The sequence below is a fragment of the Sciurus vulgaris genome (genome assembly GCF_902686455.1).
Source record: "Sciurus vulgaris genome assembly, chromosome: 2".
Lineage (NCBI taxonomy): Eukaryota > Metazoa > Chordata > Mammalia > Rodentia > Sciuridae > Sciurus > Sciurus vulgaris.
The window spans coordinates 190,606,505-190,627,131 of NC_136462.1; the positions used below are offsets into that span (position 1 = coordinate 190,606,505).

General features: G+C 50.2%; 1 protein-coding gene across 3 annotated transcripts; it reads left to right on the forward strand.

Moving 5' to 3' along the window:
• The first annotated feature begins 7,745 nt into the window (after window positions 1-7,745).
• CD40 (CD40 molecule) lies at window positions 7,746-17,224 on the forward strand. 3 transcript variants are annotated; one of them, XM_079129643.1, is made up of 9 exons: window positions 7,746-8,306; window positions 11,052-11,130; window positions 11,450-11,575; window positions 11,820-11,966; window positions 12,295-12,388; window positions 14,380-14,441; window positions 15,849-15,950; window positions 16,052-16,080; window positions 16,581-17,224. In XM_079129643.1, exons 1-9 carry the CDS (start codon window positions 8,256-8,258, stop codon window positions 16,749-16,751), a joined length of 861 nt encoding a protein of 286 aa, XP_078985769.1. In that variant the 5' UTR covers window positions 7,746-8,255; the 3' UTR covers window positions 16,752-17,224. The 3 variants fall into 3 exon arrangements, with proteins under 3 accessions (XP_078985769.1, XP_078985770.1, XP_078985771.1); XM_079129644.1 differs by having other exon boundaries at window positions 7,749-8,306; window positions 15,849-15,938; XM_079129645.1 differs by lacking the exon at window positions 15,849-15,950 and having other exon boundaries at window positions 7,749-8,306.
• Window positions 17,225-20,627: the final 3,403 nt, after the last annotated feature.

Sequence of the window (20,627 nt, forward strand, 5' to 3'; positions counted from 1 at the left end):
CCCATTGTCCTTAGATAAGGCTAAGGCTGCCTTCACGGGCCTGCAAGATCTGCTCCCTGTCTGTCTGCCCGCTTCTTTTAGGCTGCTGTCCCCCCTGTTTTTTTTTTTTTTTTTTTTTTGGTTGGGGAGAGGGGTGCTGGCAGCTGAACCCAGGAACACTGTACCCCTGAGCTCCACCCCAGCCCTTTCTATTTTTATTTTGAGCCAGGGTCTCGCTAAGTTGCCCAGACTGGCAATTCTCCTGCCTCAGCCTGCGTTGCTGGGTTGCAGGTGAGTTCACTGTGGCCTCGTTTCCACTCTGCAGCCCCACTGATTCTCTCGACCCCACGTTCACCATGTTTTCTCCACCACAAGGCCTTCATCCCTCTCACTGCTTCAGCTGGAAATATCTTGCAGCATCTTCCCCACCTCTCCTTCCTCTATCCTCCCTTTTCTTTCAACTCTGTAAGTTCTGCTCAGCCTGAAGATTTTAGTTTAGATCTTACCTCCTGCAGTGAGGTAGTATGGCATGGTAGCTAGGAGAACAGACTATGGATTCAGGTTACCTGCTCCATTTACTGTGTGACCTTGGGCATGTTGCCTAACCTCTCTGTGTCTCATTTTCCTCCTTTGTAAAATAGGGATAGTAATAGTACCTACCCCAAAGGATTGTGCCAAATGTTGATGAGTTAAGGTAGATAAACACCAAGAACAGTGTCTGCCACATAGTGCTCAATAAGGTTAGCAGCATTTTGCCAATCTGTTGTGCCCTTTAATTGGACTCTTGTCCAATCAGAGGCCATGTAATGGTATATGAGACATTTTCCCCTGCATTATCTCCTAATCTGTGACTTTGGACACCACTGAGGATAAAGGGGTGCTAAAAATAAAGCAGGAGCCTATAACCTGGGGTCCATGCACTTGGATTAAAAACCTGTCCTTATTTTGACTAATTGAGATTAAGCATTTCTTTCTATTATAAATGTAGGTAATAAACTACAACAAGATTAACAGGGCCACTACATTGCCACCAAAGGAAATCACAGATGTTTCTGTTTCATATCACATTACGGTTGCTGCAGGTATCTCAAGTTTCTGTTTGCATTCATCATTACTTTGACATTAGGGGAATTTTAGACTTAGCACTAGATTCTGTTATTTAATTTATTAATAAGGAAGCACATATAGTGTTACAGCACATATTTTTCTTAATATTTCGATGAATGCATTTCAATATAGTTGGTTTGCTTTGGCACTCATATTTTATGATATTACAAATATTTTTCTGATAAGTGTCCATAGAAATCTCTAGACAGGCCAAGTGTAGTGTTGCATTCTTGTAATCCCAGCTATCTGGGAGGCTGAGGCAGGAGGATCACAAGTTTGAGGCCAGCCTCAGCAACTTAGGGAGACCCTGTCTCAAAATAAAAAGGGCTGGGGATGTAACTTAGTGGTAGAGTGCTTCTGAGTTCAAGGAGGAAAAGGTTCTCTAGAGAGTCACTGGAGTTCAGAACACACAAAATGCTAAAGAATTCTGATCTAAAGAAAGTAGTGACTAAGGTGAGAAGCTCTCCTGAGAGCATGTGAAACAGTGAGTACTTTCTTTGAGTCAGGCACTGTCCCGAGGATGTATCCAAATCTAACAGTTCATATCTGAATATCTCTATTTAATTCTCCCAATGACCTAAGAAGTAGGTATTATCCCCATTTTACAGATGAGAAAACTGAGGTTCAGAGGAGTAGGTAAATGACCCAAGGTCACAGAGCAGTTTACTAGTGAGGTAAAGTACTTTTTCTTTTGTTTTGTTTTTGGAACTGGAGATTGAACCAGGGGTGCTTTACCACTGAACTACACCCCCAGTCTCCCACCTGGCCTTGAATTGCTATCCTCCTGCTTCAGTCTCCAGAGTTTCTGGGATTCCAGGTGTATGCCCCTGTGCCCCACTGAGTCCAACTTCAATATCCATTAATAAAGAAGTACATACAGTGCTCTATCACATATTTGGCAAACACTTAGAACAGGGAGGGCCTGCCACATATAAATCCGCTGAGTCCTGTGTAAGTCCTCTGAGTCCTTGCCAGGACTCTGCAAGGTAAGTACCTCTTACTTCCATTTTACAGATGAGGAAACTGAGACTCAAAAAGATAAAATCAATTTTTTAAATCTTTTTTAAAAGTGACATAGGATTCACACTCACCTCCAGGGGGACTACAAAGCCCACGTGTTCTGTTACTGGCAGAGTTAATTAAAAGTACCATGGAAACGTATCCTGGGGAGCTGGAGGTTGATCATATAGATGACTCAGGCAAAACTTTCCATGCTGTCCATCAGGATTAGATGATTTGGAAAGAAATGACTACTTTTAGTGCTTTTGCAGTGGAGTTACAGAACAGCGGGGGGTGGGGGGGGAGGCGGGGGAGCATCCTGGTGAATGTGAAATACACACCAGCATTTGGAAAGCTCCACTACCCCCATCGGCGTCTAGACGGAGAGTCAAAAGTAGGAAGCCAGAGATAAAAGAATTCACAAGTAGGAAGCTCTGTGTTGGGCTCATGCTGAAACAGAAAGAACCATTATTTTGAAACCATTAATGATGAACTTGGTAAGGATCAAAGAAGTCTTGTGACCTGTAAATCTAATGAAATGAAAATGAGGTAATGGTATGTTTTATAACTATGGAAGCTCTGAGAAGCTGGGAATTATCTCAGTGTGATACTATAAGGGAAGAGTGAACAATGGAAGCCATCTGGAAAAAAGATCTTTATTCAGCTGTATTTATAGCAGGTATTCGTCTTGTCTTTCAGCTCAGGAATCACAAAAGAGCTTGTTTCACCTTGCTGTGTATGAAAATATAACGCTGTCACAGTCCCTGCTGCTTCCTTCCAAGGAACCCAGCACATACAAAGGAGGGAGAGGCAGAGAGCTACGGGAGGGGGATGAATAGCTCAGGCTGACAGAGGAGACAGGAAGCAAGAGAGAATAGGAAAAAGAAAAGAACTAAGATTCTTCCCCATTGCCCAAACCTCCATCCCTTGACTTGAGCTGTCTCACATGGTAGTCACTAGCTGTATGTGTCTATTTACATTTGTTAAAAGTAAACACGATAATGAATCTGCTTTCCTGGTTGCACTGGTCACATTCCAATTGTTCATGAGACACATGTAGTCAGTGGCTACCATATTGGATGGTGGAAAAATGGAATGTTTCCATCATCTCCATCATCACAGAAAGTTCTGCAGGACAACACTGATAAACATCCCAATCCAACAATATACCACAAATATTCCAAGTCCAAGGCAAGGAGAACCCCATGACTTAACATCCCTGGCCATAGGGAGACAGAGGAGTAGTCTCCTGAAATGGGACGTAGAAGTCCCAGGTGCCCATATGACCCAGGTGAGCTGTTTGTACTCTCTAGAACTTGGTTTTCTAATAATAACGATTGGTTTAATTTTACTAGATATAATGATGAGAAAATCACATAATTATTAATTTAGTCATCCTAATTACCATATGTGAGCCCTTATGCCTATTCATAGAGGAGAAGTCAGAGGTTAAGAACATACTCAAGGTCACACAGTTGGTTGCACAACCAGGTTTTGGACCCAGATCTCCGACATCAAAGATCACACTCTACCCACTGAACTACACTGTCTCCTGCTGTCACTCCCTTATTTGTAAATCAAATGTCTTAATTAGATTCTCCCAGAAACAGAAACTGAGACAAGACCTTGAGTGCAAGTAATTTTGGGAGTTGACCTCAAGAAGGGCTAAAGAGAGCAGAAGGAAGTGAAAGAAGGAGGAAGGAAGTTCTTCCAAGGTAGCTAGTGAGCAGGTTACACTGCGGGCAGGTGGGGCTCCACCTTGTCTGGGGAATCAGTGCAGAACACAGAACAGGGGTGGGGGAGCGGGGCACTTATCCATCTGCCCCTCTGTTATTGCTAGAAGTTTGCTCCCAGGGGCCTTCACACTGGAACTTCTGGCCTGCCTCTATCAAGAGCTAAACACAGTCTTGTAGCCATGAAAGGTCCCAGGGCAGAAGGTCACAAGTGGTTGAAGTAGGGAATAAACTGAGCACATGCAGGACCTGAGTGTGGGGAACCAACAGGTGCTGCCCAGGGGCGTGTGCTACGTGCTAAGTTCCTGCCTTAACAAATTAATGGCCAGTGGTGCCCAGTACTGAGTATTTTCATATCATAAAACCTGAAACCAAAGTGATTACAGTCTGCCAGAGTATGTCTGTGGAGGGAGTCCAGAGGAAGAATCAAGCATTTGATTTTCGACATGGATAACAGAAGGAAATATTAGTATAAATATTATACAAAGAGCTCTTCATTAGGACTGTGACATTTTCTACTTGAATACTCCAACCCCAACATGTGACACATAGTAAGTGCTCAGTAAATGTTAGCTGAATGAATATATGATTAAACGGAGCTGATAATGAAGACAATTTAATAGAAAATTGGGGAAGGGATAAATATGATTAGTTCATAGAATAGGAGGTCCAAATGGTTGATAAACATCTGATGAGATGCTCAACTTCCCTGATAACTGGGGAAATGGAAGTTAAGGCAATGATGAATTATCTTTCACTCACAAATTGTCAAATATTAAAATGAATGATAACATTTAGTGATGGCTGCAAAGTAGAGGTCCCTTCAAATGTGAGGTTTTTAAATATCCATTAGCATTGACAATATACACAATCCACAAATTCCTTCTAGAACTCTGTTCCGTAGACACAGAAGCACAAGTGCCCACACACGTGTGTTCAAGGGTATGTTGTTGCCGCACGCTTTGCAGCAGTGAAATCCTGGATGCCACCTAAGGGTGAACATCAACAGGACAGAAGAATCAGCTGTGACAAGCCACCCCATGAAATACCACACTGATATTTTAAAAAGAATCTGTGAGATCTATATATGCTGACTTGAAATTATTTCCATGAAACTTGCTCCTGTGTCCCGTGAGAAACCCTAAATGGATACTTGTCACTCTACACAATGAGTGTCGGCCAACAGAGGAGGTTTTTGCAGGGGCTGGTCGTGGGCATAGGTGTTTACCCTTTCCTCCTCCCTCCTCCATATTTCAACAAGGGGAGGGTGCTAGGGTACATCTCGCAATGGGCCCTTCCCCTGTCCCCTGATTTTACTTCTAGAAAGACAGGGTCCTGGCTCAAGTCAACCCTTGGATGCACAGAAGAAAAGATAAAATGAGACTTAAATTGAGTTTCAGAATAAAGCTTCAAAGGATGGAGGTTTAACAACAGAAAGTGATCCAAAAGTAATGCAATCTGCCCAAGATGTCATTAAGGGACGGGAAAGGGAAATTCAACACAGCATGGCTGAAGGCAGAGATTAGGGGGAAAAGCTTCGTTATTATGCCCCACGGAGCTGAGTCGGTTCAATACACTGGTTCCATAAATAAGCAGAATAATTGAAGTACAGTGTGGTCGAGCAGCTAGAGTCTCAGGTAAGCAGCCGCAGGGTTTCCAGGGAGCCGGGGAGCTGGGTGTGCACCCTGGGTTGGCTGCTGGGGAGGACTTCTGAAGGGAGGGGCACTGGAGCCTAGCTCTGAAACAAGAGTGGAAGGACTCTCCAGGCAGCAGTGACAGTGTGGTAGTTAGGGAGTGAGGCTGGAGCATCACACGGGAGGCTGGAGCATCACACGGAAGGCTGGACGCAGGCCAGGGAGCCCAGGCCTTGCAATCCTAGGAACTTAGAAAGTTACTTCAAACTCAGCAGGAACACAACTGGATTTGCATATTAGGTAGGACTTCCTGGTCTCCAGACTCCGGGAGCCATGAGGACTCTTGACCTTTGCACATGTTCCTCACTCATTCATCTGGCCATGTGCCCCATACAAAGGTCATTTTCCCTGTGATCCCAAAATCCTGGGTCTCTGCTCTCCAATGTCCTTTGCCATACTTCTCTTGATGAACCCTTCATCATTTCCCTCTTTGATGGGACGCTGACTATTGCCACCTCCCTTAAATCATCTCCTTGCTGTCTTCCAGCACACTCTCCGCCTTCTCTGGGCCTCTCTGCCAGCACGTCTCCTCGGGATGTGCATGTACGGAAATATCTTCCTTTATCTTGTCTGGTCTGCGCCCCATGGGGCAACCCGAAGGCTACTATTTATTCTTTCATACATTAATTTAAGCTGCTTTAATTGCTGCTATGATATGTTTTATATAATATAATTAATGTTTTAATTCTGTATACTTGCTTCCCCAGGCAGTTTCGTGAAGGGCCCAATTTCAGAATCAAGCAAATAAGGAATAATTAATGGCTGAAGTTATTATAGTAATGCCCCCCCCCAATGAATTAATACTTTTTTTTTTTTTTTTTTTTCAAAGAGGGTCAAAAATGGAAATGATATTTTAATCTTCTTGTTATCCTGGGCATTTTTGGGTGACTTTAATGAAGACCCATGGATCCTGATTTAGTGTTGCTGGTCATTTTGCATCTGTTTTTTATCCTTTCTATCCAGGGGGGCCCCTGAAGCTTGACATGTGTGTTGGTAGCATTGTGCCCCTTTTTGTACAGGATCAGAAGTTCTGAACCGGCTCACTCATCTCTTTACATTCATTCAACAAACTAGTGTCATATTTGGTGCCCAGGACTGGATAGATTCAGCCGCGGCTCCCAGAAGTTCACAACCAACTGGGACCAGGCAGATGGATGAGGAGTGGGCATGCTCATACTGCGCAGGAACCCAGCAGGCAGGCAGGATGGGCGGAGTGCTACCTCGTTTCAGGAACTTAGGAAAGGCCTAAGAGGAGGCAACATCTAAATTGGTTTCAGAAAGAAGGGACGGAAGGAAGGAGCAAGACAGAGTGAAGAAAAGAGTAAGCAAAAGTAACTGTGTATTTGAGAATTGGGGGCAGGAGAAACATGGCTGAAGCCAGTGGGGGCCTGGAAGGACAGAGCAGAAATGGATCAAGGCTGGAGAGGCTGGGTCTGAGCAGGGAAGGGTTTGTTTCAGGAGTTTGGAAGGAACAGGGAACCCAAAGAGGTGTCTAATAAGGAATGTGCCCCATCAGATCAGATGTGGAGTTTACCAAGGGAATTACCATGGGCCGGGGAGGCGGGGCAGGGGGAATTGTCTCCTGGGATGTTGTAGGTGCTCAACAAATATTCCCCAAATGGGTGAGATTGTTAGCACAGTCCCGATGAAAGATGATGCGCTTCCGAATTAGAACAACAGCAGAGGTGATGGATGACAGAGGTAGAATTCACAAGCGCTGCAAATGTGCCCTTTACAACAAAGATCAGGAGAAAGGGGTTAGTGACTCCCTCTTCTCCCTGGCCCAGAACTTCAGAGCTTAGAGGGTGTCATTTCGGGTTCAAGCTACTCAGGTTTCCTGGGGAGAAAATCGAGGCCCAAGGGAACTCAGTGCATCAGTGACACAGCCTGGACCAGAATCCCCGTGATCCAAGCTGCAGGGCAGTGTTAACCTGTTAGGTTCCAGAACGGCTTGGGGAAGGAGAGGGGACTGGACTCCGGGAAACGTAGGCACAAAGGAAGCCTCAGGTCTTCTAACATTTTCAAGGGGTCCCACGAAAGGCTGGTCCACTCTTCGTAAATGCCTGTCTCCAGGAGCGGGGGGAGCTGGGGTGGAACAGAATCCGGAGGGGAAGCATGGATGCATGGATGCGTGGGAGGGGAGGCTGGGACGCTGCGCCCACGCAAGGGAATTTCCTTTGAAAGAGAGCGAAACTGAATTGGGAAAGCCGTTTCCTTGAAACTGCTCGCCGAACTCCAGCGGTGGCCTTCCCGTTTTCTGGGTGACGATGGTAGGGGAACTTCCTCAAGTCTCTCTATCCCCGGCGGGGATGCTTTCGGTTCTGCCGGGATTCCCGGAGGCAGCGCGGGGGAGAGCCGCGGAGGTCTCGGTGGCGAACCCCAGCACCCACTGAGATCCCTGTCCCCTCTCTCCGTCCCCTTGGAACCTGCTGGCTCCTAGCCCGCCTCTCCGTGGCTTTTGTGGGTCCTGGGGACGAGAGGAAGGGCTCTCCTGAGGACCTCGGTCCTCCTCCACGGGCGGAGGAGCGCCCTTAAACTCCCGCAGGGAATTCGAGTCCTGGGATTGTCCAGGGGAAATCCTGAAGCGCGAGGAGCCTGGGGCCCCGCCCCGCCCCCCGGCTGGCCACGATTGGTCCTAGAAGACTCCCGCCCCTTTCCTGGGCGGGGCCCCAGGCTGGGGCTGGGCAGTTACTGGACGCCGCGCACGAGTACCGGTGCCGCGCCGCCCGGGTCTCACCTCGCCATGGTTCTTCTGCCTCTGCAGTGCGTCCTCTGGAGCTGCATTTTGACGGCGGTGAGTAGTTTATGCCCCGATCCGACGAGAGTTTCAGATTTTAGAGTGCGGAACGCGGAGGAGAGAAGCCAGACCTCGGGGAAGAGACCTTCGAAGCTGATTTGCGGGTGGGGAGCGCGCACAGGAGGGTGTGTGGGAGCTGGGCAAGGTACCCCCGATCCTGGCTGAAAGTGAGGTGGGCTGCCCTTCACCTAGAGGCCTGGGGTCCGGGGTAGGCCACAGAAGGGAGGGCACTGCTCGCCCAAACGTGTGTATTCTGCGTGGATGGGTTGGGGTGTAGGGAACCCCAGCTTTTATCCGATCAAAGGGCTGGGGTCTGGTTTGCCCCGAAGGCTGTCCACGGGAACTGGAAGGCGTTTCAGAGGGCGGGAAAGGGGCTGGCCAAGGGAAGGGGCGCGTCTGGCCGTTTTCCGGTCCCTTTACCATTGTGGACAGAGGCCAGCCTCCAGTGGTTATCATTTCCTTGCCAGCTGGGGCTGCTTTCTTCCAGGGCATCTTGTGGAAACAAGGGGTGGTGCTTTTGTGAGAAGGCAAGGTGTTTCTACGCTGCCCCCTTATCCTGGTCGAGACAACCTAGAAGGAATCCCCAAGGCTATGCATGTCTCTAACTCTTGAATCTGAGGTGACTTAGGGGACCCCTGGGGACCCAAGAAAGGGTTAGAAGACCAGCAGGGGATTCTCCAGGCACCAGAAGAGCTCTGACCCAACCAAGCATATCTCCGGGATTTTCAGAAGCTCACACTTGATTCACTTTTGGTTTAAATGTATTTTTGTAGTTCCTCATTCTGGAGCCTGGGAATTCCCCGAGTCCCTGGTCCTCTCATCCCAGCCCCTCTGGCCTCCCCCTACTTTCAGGGACTCTAGATTCTGCAATAAGGCCTGGACAGGAATGATCTACCAGCAAGGGAAAACATTGTGAGGGGGAAGCTGCTTTGGTCCCAAGGTTTCATTTTCACTCCAAAGGCTTTTCGAGAGAAGGGAGACGGGAGGAGGGTGGAATTGGAGTGAGTGGAAGGGACTTGTGGGAGGGGCGGAGGAAGAGCAGGAGGAAGCAGTGCAGGGTGGTCAGGGCCTCTCAAGAGCAGTATACTCCCCTAACCCTTCATATGGGCTCCGGGTAGGGGCTGGACAGGTAGGGTCTGTTTATCAAGGTCTTCCTGCGTATGGAACTCTGAGAAACATTCCACATGTATTCTCCATCTGGCTTTTCTCAACTCCCCCATTATATAAATGTGCAGACTGAGGCTCAGAAAGGGGAATTGTCTTGCCAACAGTCTCACGGGTATGGAATAGTAGAACCTGCATATGAATTTTTGATTGAAGATGGCATCAAGGAACTTCATTGCTCTGGGAGTGTGGTGGGAAGGTCCGTGTTCACTGGCAGGGGCTTCTGATGTGCTGTTGGGGTGGTAGCCTTTTCCCTTTTCTTCCCAATTTGGGATAAGATGCATATTTTGGTAAGTAGTTTTCTCAGCAATCCAGGTTGAGTGAGAGCTACTAATTAGCTGGATCCCGGACAGACAGTTAGCCAGGGTGCTGGGCATCCAAGCAGACACTCATCTATATATGGTGAGTAAAACTGCCATTTAATGGGCTACATACAAAGCTGTATAAGTGTGTTGTTTCTCATCTTCACAATCCAACCTGCACAGCAGACATCATTACTCCTATCTTGAAAGCCAGAGAAAAAAATAACTAGTAAGTGTTACAAAGTCCAGAGCTTAAAGCTGTCTGATTCTCAAACCTACCCTCTTTTCCCTGGTTGTTCTCAAAGTGTGGGATGGTTTTAGGAAGCACATGGATCTAGAGCTAAATATAGACTCTTTACAGTTCTTTTAAAAATCCTTCTCCTTTTTCCAAGGAGGAAGTCTCTGAAGCTAAAGTACAGTTAATGCCTCTCAGGGGCTTGCTAATCCTCCTTTTTAACTAAAATCAAGAGCAGTCCTCCTATGGTAGAGGGCCTTCAGCTAGCAAAGCAAACAGCTGGGGTTTAATAGCATTGTTTTAGTTCTGTCAAATTTATTTTTAGGGTTTCCTTTTATTTATGAGAAGTGATACTGGTTCTCTCACGGTGATGACATGAGGTTTGCATTTAAAAGAAATGTATTTAAATGAGCGAGAAGCAATGAAGAACCTGGGTGGACGTGGTAGAAATGGTGCGGGTCAAACAGTCAGTGGAGAGAAGGTGTATTGCAACCTGTGGATTCTGTCCCGGTGGGACCCTGGCCGAGTGACCCAGCTTCTCTGATGATCTGTAAAATGAAAGAATTGGATTCTATCTTTCCAGCTTCGCAATCCGAGCATTTTGTGCGGGAGGGGTGCGGGGAGCAAACCTGTGGAGGAGGCCTGCTGGGGTTGGAGAGGGGAAGATGGGAGGAGGCTGCGTCTCTGTAGCCCACCCAGGACCGGGATCCTCTGAAACCAGCCAACCTCAGGACTCCGGGGGAAGCGTCCTTCCACCTGTGGCGTCTTTGGGAAGAGGAAAGACTCAGGAGTCAAGCAGATCTGCTCAGTTCAGAGTATACTGAGTTTCCAGTGTATTGCTGTGTAAAATACCAGAATGAGTCTCTGGGTACTTGAAAAATCAAATCACTTGACACTTTAGTTGAAGACGAACACACCTAGTACTATGTGGGCTTCATTTTGTCTGGGACTTCCGAATCAGTTTTAACCTCTGTCTGGGCCAACTTCCCACCTTCCTGCCAAGGAGGTGACAGCAGAAACTTCAAGATAATTTTGTTTTAGGTCTACCCAGAGCCACCCACTGAATGCAGAGAAAACCAGTACCTACTAAACAGTCAGTGCTGTACTAAGTGCCGACCAGGTGAGACGCCAACCCTCTAGTCCCGTCGTGGGATTCCTCTTGGTTTTCTGGCAGATGCAGATTCCACGTATTAATTATAGACTGGAGTCTGAAACAACCTATTTCCTTTCTCTGTCCTGCTGTCAGAATGTTCTGGTTCCCTCTCTGCCTGGTAAACCTCTCCCTACTCCAACCTGGGATCCTGTCTCTTCCATCTCCGCCACCAGACCATGGCAGGTCTGGGACTTTGACCTTTGAACCCCCACCTGGAAGCCTGACCTGATCGTGTTGTGCCTAGGACCTGATGGGCCCGGCCTGCCCATTTCCTGCTGTTTTCCAGGAGAGAAGCTGGTGAATGACTGCTCGGCGCTCACGGCCACCCAGTGCGTTCCCTGCAGTAAAGGCGAGTTCTCTGACACCTGGAACAGAGACAGACGCTGTCACGAGCACAAATACTGCGACCCCAGTGCGTGGGCTTTGGGGGAAGGGACACTGGGGAACCCGGTTGATGTTCTGACAATGCAGCCACTTTGATTTCGGTAGCCAGGCCTGTTCTAATTGGTGGGAGTCTGGGTTGGACTGGTTGTTGAATGAGTGGATTGCTGGCTCTCTACTTGGAAGAGGGTCTAAGAGAAATAGCAAGCAGCCTGAGGAACAGGGCCCCAGCATGGCCCAGCAGGGTTTCCATCCTCCCTGCCCTTTGTGCTCAGATCTAGGGCTCCGGGTCGAGAGGGAGGGCAACTCAGAGACAGACACCACCTGCGCCTGCGAGGATGGCCGGCACTGTACCAGCAGCACCTGCGAGAGCTGTGCCCAACACACCTCATGTGGCCCTGGGCTTGGGGTCAAGCGTCTTGGTAAGTGGTCTGTCTGGGCATCAGCTCTGGAGGGAGGAGAGAGGAGCTGGGGGCCAGATTGTAGGAGGTGGGCAATGGGCACAGCTCCAGAGGTGGAGGGAAGGGAGACGTCGACCTCGGTGGGTTTCCTGCTAGAATGAGCAGGAAGCGGGGCCTTCTGCATCCTGCCTCCAGGTATGTGCCTGGGAGGCGGCAGGGGAGTCCCGGGCTGCAGCTGCCGGGGGCAGCTCTCCACAGGGCCTCTTCCTGCTCTCTGTCCACTGGCTCTCTTGAGAGCCAGACAAGTGGTCCACCGTGATGGTTAATGTCCCCTCCCACCTGCTCTCAGGTACAGGGACTTCTGATACCATCTGTGAACCCTGCCCAGACGGCTTCTTCTCCAATGTGTCATCTGCTTTTGAAAAGTGTCACCCTTGGACAAGGTATAAGGACTCAGCCCCAAGGGCCGCCTAGGCCCTGCCTCAATCTCTGCAGCCACTGTCCGTCAGTCCCTGCTCCCCACTTCCATACGTGTCATGGAACAGCTGTGGAGTGACTGCCGCTGACCTCGTGGGTACTTCAGCGTTCTTCTTGTCTGTTCTGAGCGTGACAGATGTTGTTGACCTCCTGATCTTCCCGAAGCTCCCTTTGAGGGAATTGGGATGCCTCCTTCGGTGCCTCTGTCCGCCCCCCTCATTTTCCTGCTCCTTCGGTGCTTTCCTTGGCTCTGTTCTGGGCTCTCTGACCACTGAGCCCACCTTCCCTGGGCCGTCTCTGTGTATCCATGGCCCCAACTCCCATCTCCCTCCCGAGGCCTCCGAGCAACGTCTCCTGTTTGGATCCATCTCTTGGGTCCCAGACCATCCTGTCCAGCTGCTGGATGTTCGCATCTCTGCAGTGACTCACCAGCACCTCAAACTCTGCTTCCAGAGTGGACCCACCACCCGCTCCCCTCACCCTGTGAGAGAGGGCACGCTGCGCAAGGCTCTGGACAGTCGCCCCCCGGGCCTCCCTCCTTACCTCCAACTCCAGATTTGGTCACCAGGTCCTCTTCATTTTGCCTGGGTCTCCTTGTTCTCTCTAGAGTCGTTACTTAGTTGGGGCCTCATCATTGTCATCTGGTGATACCTTCACCGCCTCACTGGTCCCCCTGCCTCTAGTGTCTCCTCTTCAGCTGGTTCTCTATCCACCCCCGCCCCCCTCTCTCTTTTACCCATTTATTTGGTACTAGGGATTGAACTTGGGGCCACCTGATCACGGAGCCACATCCCCAGCCCTATTTTGTATTTTATTTAGAAACAGGGTCTTGCTGAGTTGCTTAGGGCCTTGCTAAGTTGCTGAGGCTGGCTTTGAACTGGCGATCCTCCTACCTCAGCCTCCCGAGTTGCTGGGATTATAGGTGTGTGCCACCATGCCCAGCTTCTTTTATTGATTTTTAGGATGCTCTCTCTTGCCTACCTTCAGTGGGTTTTCCTCTGTGATGTCCTTCGTCCACTCCCCCCGTCCTCCTGGGACTACCCGGGACCAGCTCTCATCTCCTATCAGGGTTCTTGCCGTGCCTCCTGGCTGACCACTCTTGTGCCGTTCCTCCTCTTCTGGGCCCGCTGGTTGGCGGCCGATTCTCCCACTAGGTGGGTTTTCTGGTGAATGCTGGTGAGACGCCCAGCTGCATCAGTCAGAACCTTCGTGCCTGGTTAGATCTGTTTTTCCGTAGTTCCCTGGCACCATCCTACAAGCCACCGCCTGGTTTCCCTCCATTAGTGCTGTCCTGCTTAGCTGGAATGCGCTGCTGCTCTAATTTCACATCCTCAGGGCCTCTCAGATCTTCCTTCTACGAGGAAGCCTTTCTGCAAGACCCTTAAGCCAGAGCTTCTCAACCAGGGATAGATTTGCTCCCTGGGAGACACCATGTCTGGACACCTTTCTGTCACAACTGGGGAGAGGGATGCTACTGGAACCTAGTGGGTAGAGCCCAGGGACGCTGCTAAACATCTTACCATGCTCAGGACCGTCCCCCCGACCCAGAATCATCCAGCAAAGGGGGTCACTGGTGCCAAGGTTGAGAAACCCTTCCTAAACTCAGCACAGCCTCTCTCTACTCCAGCCATGCTGGATCCGGCCTCTGGATGCCATTTCACTTTAGCCTGTATCCCAGAGCTTGGCACTTACTATTGACCCCACTGTTTATCACTCCTCTGAGATGTGCCATCGTGTTTTCTTTGCACCTGTGAGTTGCGTAGGAACAGTCTGTGTCCTTCCCATGATAACCAGGATGGAGTGTTCCATGGAACGTGTGCTGGTGGACCTGAACTTCCTGTCCTCGACTGCCTTCCTCTGGGTTGGTGACTGATGGTGGGGGAGACTCACTATTTCTCTCTCCCTCTTTGTGTGTGCTTATGCATGCCCATATGTGTGTGCACACGTGTCTGCACAGCTGTGAGACCAAGGACCTGGTGGAACTCCAGGCGGGAACTAACGTGACCGACGCTGTCTGTGGTGAGTCCTGGAGGATGGGCCCTGCAGCTAAGGGAACTGAAGTGGGAGACTGAGGCCCAGAGACCCTGGTGGGGGAGGAGGAGGGGAGGGGAAGGGGAAGAGGAGGAAAAAGGAAGCCGGAGGAAGAGGCAGTTTGGGGGTGTGGTATCCCAGCTCTGCCCCTTACTGTATGAGCCTGGGCAAGTTGCTTCCCCTCCCTGAGCCTCAGTTTCTTCATCTGTTAAATGGGATGATAAGAACGCCTCCCTTAGTAGTTTGGTGTCAGTGCCTGCATGGGTTCTTGCACTTTGGAGGTGCTTCATAAATGCTATTTTGCCACCCTTACTTCATGTACTAGCACATGGTGACACTGTTCCCTGTTGTTCTCAGTTTTGATTTTAGAATGAGAAGGCTGCCCATAGCACAGATCGCCAATTCAGACAGTACAGGGCCTGGGCCGGCCATGGTAGTGAGGGGAAAAGGTCAGGGGTAGGAAAACACACTTCTGTCTTTGCTTTTTCTCAAAACTGACTTCCCTCTTGGCGGGGCTGGGACTAGAATGGGGTGATGCACACTTGCCCTGAGACACAGTGTTTTAAGAGTGCCATCAAACTGCTGTAACCAAGATAAAGCATTTTGATGCAATATTTTAAAAATAAAAACAAATGCAAAAAATCGTGATAAACGAAATAGCAAAATTTTAAATAAAGACAGAATCTGATCCAACATTTGCATGCCCCTGCCTTCCTCATGTCACCCTAAGCTTGGCCCTGATTCCAATAAAACTTTATTTAAAAAGAACAGGTGGGTCATTGTTGGCTCTCTTGGTGTCCACCCACAGATTTGCAAATTGTGGCATCAAAACAGTAATTATTTTGATCCCTAAGTCTTCTGGTGTACCTTTGAATTTTGTTTGAAGTGTTTCATCCCTTGTCTACGTTAGAGACCACCTGCTTCTTGGTCTTTCATTTGCCCACTTAAAATAGACTGAGGAACAAGAGATACTTGTCTTCCCTTCTCGCCTTTTCTATAAGAGCAACAATCCAGACATGAATGGTGCTGGATCTCAGGAGTAGGAGTGGCAGGAAGCAGGAGAGCCTGCCGCTCTTCAGTTCCAGCTGACGGCTGCCAGGTGGGGACACTGGCTCGTGGGGGCCTCATTTCCCCAATTTGTTAGGGATCAGATATCCAGACTTTTAACAGGGAATGTCCTCATTACAAAATGTTGGCAAATATCGCAAAGCATTAAAAACTGTGCTTGTCACCCTAAAGACACCTGGCAGCCACATTTCCTCAAGGGACACATGTAGAAAACCTCTGATGCAGATGATCTCGGGCAGTGGAGGGTTTTGAGTTTGCTGGCAGCCCTGGGCTTGGGGGCGGGAGGAACTGTGTGTGGGGAGCACGCTGAAGTCTCAATTTCTCCAGGTTTCCGGAGTCGGATAAGAGCCCTGGTGGTGATCCCCATCATAATGGGGATCTTCCTGTTTGCCATCTTCTTGGTGTTTGTCTATATCAGTGAGTCCCCAGGTGGGTGGAGGGGGTGGGAGGGAGGAGAAGGTACTGCATCACTGGCCGCCTGGTCATGATCTGGGTTCCCCAGCTCCCCATCCCTTCTTTCTCTCCTCTAGGGAAGGTGGCCAAGAAGCCGAAGGATAAGGTAGGTCACCTCCAGGACAGAATTTTGGCAAGAAAGATTTTGTTGCCCGTGGGGCAGGAAAACGGATTCAGGGTCTGTCACTGCAGCCAATGGGGTGGCAGAACTGGCTACGCCCCCCCCTGCCCCCCCGCCTGCACTGCCATGTCCCAGCTTTGCTTTCTCTGCCCACTTACCAGTCCCAGGCTGACACCTCCAGAGCCGGCCTCCTCTGGAGCTTCCTTGGCACCACTGTTCTTCACTGCTTGCCTGGCGTTCACCACGGGGGAACCATGTCTTGGGGGCTCGGAGCTGGGTCCCACGGGTGGGCGCCAGAGGGATAGCTCCTTGAATCCACTGGCTGTCACTCTGGAAGCTTCTTGGTACTCTCAGTGTGGCCAGCAGGGGGCAGGAGACACCCAAGGAATCAGCACTGACCCCCTGGGAAAGGGGAAGGGGCTTGGGGAGGGGATCTGCTTCCCAGGGACCGGCTGCTGGGGGTGACCTCACACCTTGCTTCCCAGGCCCCCCATCCTCCTGAGACTCAGTGGCAAGATCCTGTGGAGATGATTTTTGTGGAGGATTTTGCTGGCCACACCCCTGCTGCTCCAGTGCAGGAGACCTTGCACGGGTGCCAGCCGGTCACCCAGGAGGATGGCAAAGAGAGCCGCGTGGCAGTGCAGGAGAGGCAGTGAGGCTGGGCCTGCTTGGGACGTGGCCACGCACAGGGCACCCGGCCGGGAGCCGGGAGCTGCTGCAGGGGTGACAGAGTGAGGGCGAGGGGAGGCCACCGATCAGGCACAGCACCCTCACCTCCACTTCTGCCATTCGAGAGGAACCCTAGCACTGGACACAGGCACACTGGACACTGGAACTTCCCACCACACGCCTGGAGCTTATCCACTCACCCAACTTGCTTTGCTTTTAGAGATGGAGGGAAAACTTGGGGACGTAGGGGGAAGACAGTCATATCCACCAAGCCTTCCAGCCCAGCCGAGCAGTCTGGCACCCAGAGATGCATCATGGTGGCTTCCACGTGCTCAGGAGGCTCACACACGCGTGTCCATTGCAGCTTTTTTGTATGTGGTTGTGAATGACTGGAGGCCACTCCACTGTCCATCAGCAGGGGACTGGCTAAATAAAGTGGTAATATATTTATACAACAGGATCTCAAAAACATTGCCAAATGAAAAAACAAAAGCAAGCTGCGGAACAATAGATATAAAAACTTTTTAAATGCATATACTGGAAACAATATGATATGTGCTACATAGAGTATGCAATAATGTATGCAATATATGTGCATATATACAATATACAGTATGTCCATATAGAAGAATATTTATGAATCAATGTATAGATACAATATGCATTATATCTGTAGGTGGAAAAGGATACACAGAAAACCTAAACTGGAAGAGTGGTGATGTCTGGCAAAGCCAGACTCAGCAATGGTGAGGCACTAAGCACCTCAGTGGGACCCTGTCTCTAAATAAAATACAAAATAGGACTGGGGATGTGGCTCAGTGGTCCAGTGTCCCTGAGTTCAATCCCTGGTACAAAAAATATAGAGTGGTAATGTCTGGGGTGGGGAAGGTTTGGCTTTCCCATAATGCTTCATTTTTTTTTTCCAAAAGGAGAATGAATTCACATAATGCTTATGTAATTAAAAAAATCATCAAACATGTAAAAAGAAAAATGGGGGTGGACATGCTGGGTGACATGAGCTGTTTAATTTACCGAATTAGGGCATTTTCTGAGGATAAGTAAGAATGTCCCCAGGCTGCTGCCCCTCCAGGGTAGGTTCCAAGAGTGCTTACATTTGGCATCAAGTTTGCAAGATGTTCTTCCCATTTGATTCATGCTCACAAACAAAACAACAACAAAAAAGCCTTTGGAAGCAGGCAGAGATGGAAATGGAGGTCCAGAGAGGTGCAGTCATTTGCCTGTGGACACACAGGGAGCTCAGAGCTCCCCCTCCTTGGTCCAGACTCCTCCCAGATCTGCCTGCTCTCTCTGGAGCTACCTCTGGAGCTCCCTCCAGGGAGATCCTGGATCTCCCATCACCTTCTGACCTCCCCACTGTTACACGAGCTGCTGCCTCTCCGTCAGATGGTGCCCCTTCCTCCTCAGCAGTGTCTCAGGATAAAAATAAACCGTCCTGTTCTCTTTTCCTGCTGTGCCAACTGAGGGGGAGCCTAGCCAGGAGGAGCAGCAGATGGAATGGGAGCAGAGGGGAGGGGGGACGGCTAGGGGACAAGAACGGAGTGCAGAGCAGAGGGCTGGGCAGAGCCTAGCCCGGACTCATGGTGACGGTTAACCCAAGCACCTGTCCTTTCCCAGTAAGAAACGGCTTTGGATTTCTCCCACATGTCTGTTGGCTTGCATGTCCTGATGGAGGGTGGGGATGGAGAGGGCTTGTCCCCGTGGAGGCTGTGATGGCAGCTGGGAGCCAGGAGAGGGGCACCTGGCTTGGCAGTCTTCCTGGAAGTGCCTCCAGAACCATTTGGAGGCACCAGGTGGAGAGTCGGTTTGGGAAGCAGAGCGCAGTGGTAGAGTGGGCTCAGGGGGACTTTGAGTTCTGATCTTCATCCCCTGTCCACGGCCCAAATGCTAGTGGTCTCACTTCTGTGTGGTGGTGTGGCCAAAAGAGACAAAAGACTCGTATCTGCCATCGAGTTCCCTTGTGATCTTGGGTGAGTCACCTTCACTTTCTGGCTTCCTTGTCTGGGAAGTGGTGGTGGCACTTGCAGCTGTCAAGGCCTCTCCTAGGCCAGAGGTTCTCAGACAAGTACCAGAACCACCTGTAAGGCTTAGAAAGCCACGGATGCTGGGGCACCTCCAGTGCTTCTGACTCAGTAGGGACCATGACAAGGAATTTGCATTTCTAACAAGTGTCCCAGGTGTTATTGCTGTCGTTGGACCAGGTCTCACACTTTTAGGGCCATTGCCCTCCACATTCATAAGGCTGTTTAAATGGCTGGGTTCCTATTGCAGGCACCTGGGACTCCTGGTCTTGAAGACATGCTTGGTGACATGTCCAGGCAAGTGGTAGCTGGAGAGTTAATGACCTGGAGTACACACTCAACCAGTCAGGCTTCAGAGGTGAAGGGTAAACACCCAGCATTACTTCCCGCAGACGGGACAAATCTGAGGTGTGTCCTACACAGCTTCCTGGGCTCCCTAGAGGGATGGAGTTGCAGGCACCTACAGCCGGTATTCGACCTTGGTCCCTTCCTAGTGTCCCTTCCCCACTCCATCACTGCTTCCTGGGCTTAATTTCCCAACAAACTGTCTACATTCATTCCTTATCTCCTGTTGGTAAAATTGTGGGCATCTTGGTGTCCCTGATGAAGGGAAGAAGTTATTCTTGGCAGCTCTAGCAAATTCTGGTTCTAAACTTGGTCAGGGGAGGAAAATGACTCTCTGGTTTGGACTTTTGTCCCCAGACGTGTGATGAAGGGCTGGTTCCCTATGGGTCCTACGAGTCCTGCCAGTTCTGAAGTTGTGGAGAGGACCCACTCCTTCGGGTGTAGGGTGGGTCTCGGGCAGCAGATGGGGGCGCGGTGGGGCGGGTGGTGGTGGCTGTGAGGCACGCATCAGCCAGGAGGTGGCGCCAAGGTACCGTCCGAAGACCCTGGCGTCTGCGAGGCCGCCTCGAGCGAAGCTGGCTCTGCGGACGCTGGCTCGGTACCAGCCCACGTGCTCGGGGGTGAGGTCTCGCTCCTCTCGCGGAGCCTCGGGCAGCCTCTCTGTGGCTTCGTCCTTTCCCCGGGGCTCGTCCTCTCCGTGAATTTCTTTCTTTCACAAACATCGACTAGGTCCTACTGTGTTCCTCCCCCGGGTTAGGACTTGACTGAGCGCTCCGGCGGCAGACCGCCCGCTCGGTGACAGGCAGCACGCTTGGACCTTCTCACCAGCTGCTTTGGTCGACAGCTCCGCCCCCTGGGGGGCGTGGTCTCTTACAAGACCCATTTTGCAGATGAGCCTGGAGTTCAATCAACTCGCTCCTGAGATTTGGACCTAACCCGGTGCACTTGAAAGTGATTTCTGCCCACTCTGTGAGTAAGGAGTCAGGGGCTAACAGGTTATTCGGACAGTGTGACTGTCCAAGTTCAAGAAGACACAGCAGGGCAGCGATCTCCAGAGCCAGAGGGGTGTGGAAACTTGCACTTGCCAGGATCTGGAGAGGGAGGCTGGCTGGGTCAGGCTTGGCGTGGCAGAGACTAGGGCCTTCTTCTGGGCAGTGTCTGTCTGCTTCTTCCAGAGGTCACCCAGAAGGAATGTTGCTGTGAATCCAGATTTTTCTGTGAAACCTCCCGACAGGTAAATGTTACCAATTCCACAATTTACAAAAACAAACTCAGCGAACACCCAAGCAACCATGCTACAAAGGATTGGTGAAAGACTGGGAATGTCATTGTCTCACTCTTTTGTTTTCTATTTGGGGAACTGAGGCCCTAGGAGAATCCAGAGCCAGGTCAGGCAGAATGTCCCAGGCAGACTGTTCCCAGCCTGGAGACTGGGGGGAGTCCCTGGGGGCTTTGATTGCATCCCCTGCAGGGTGACCA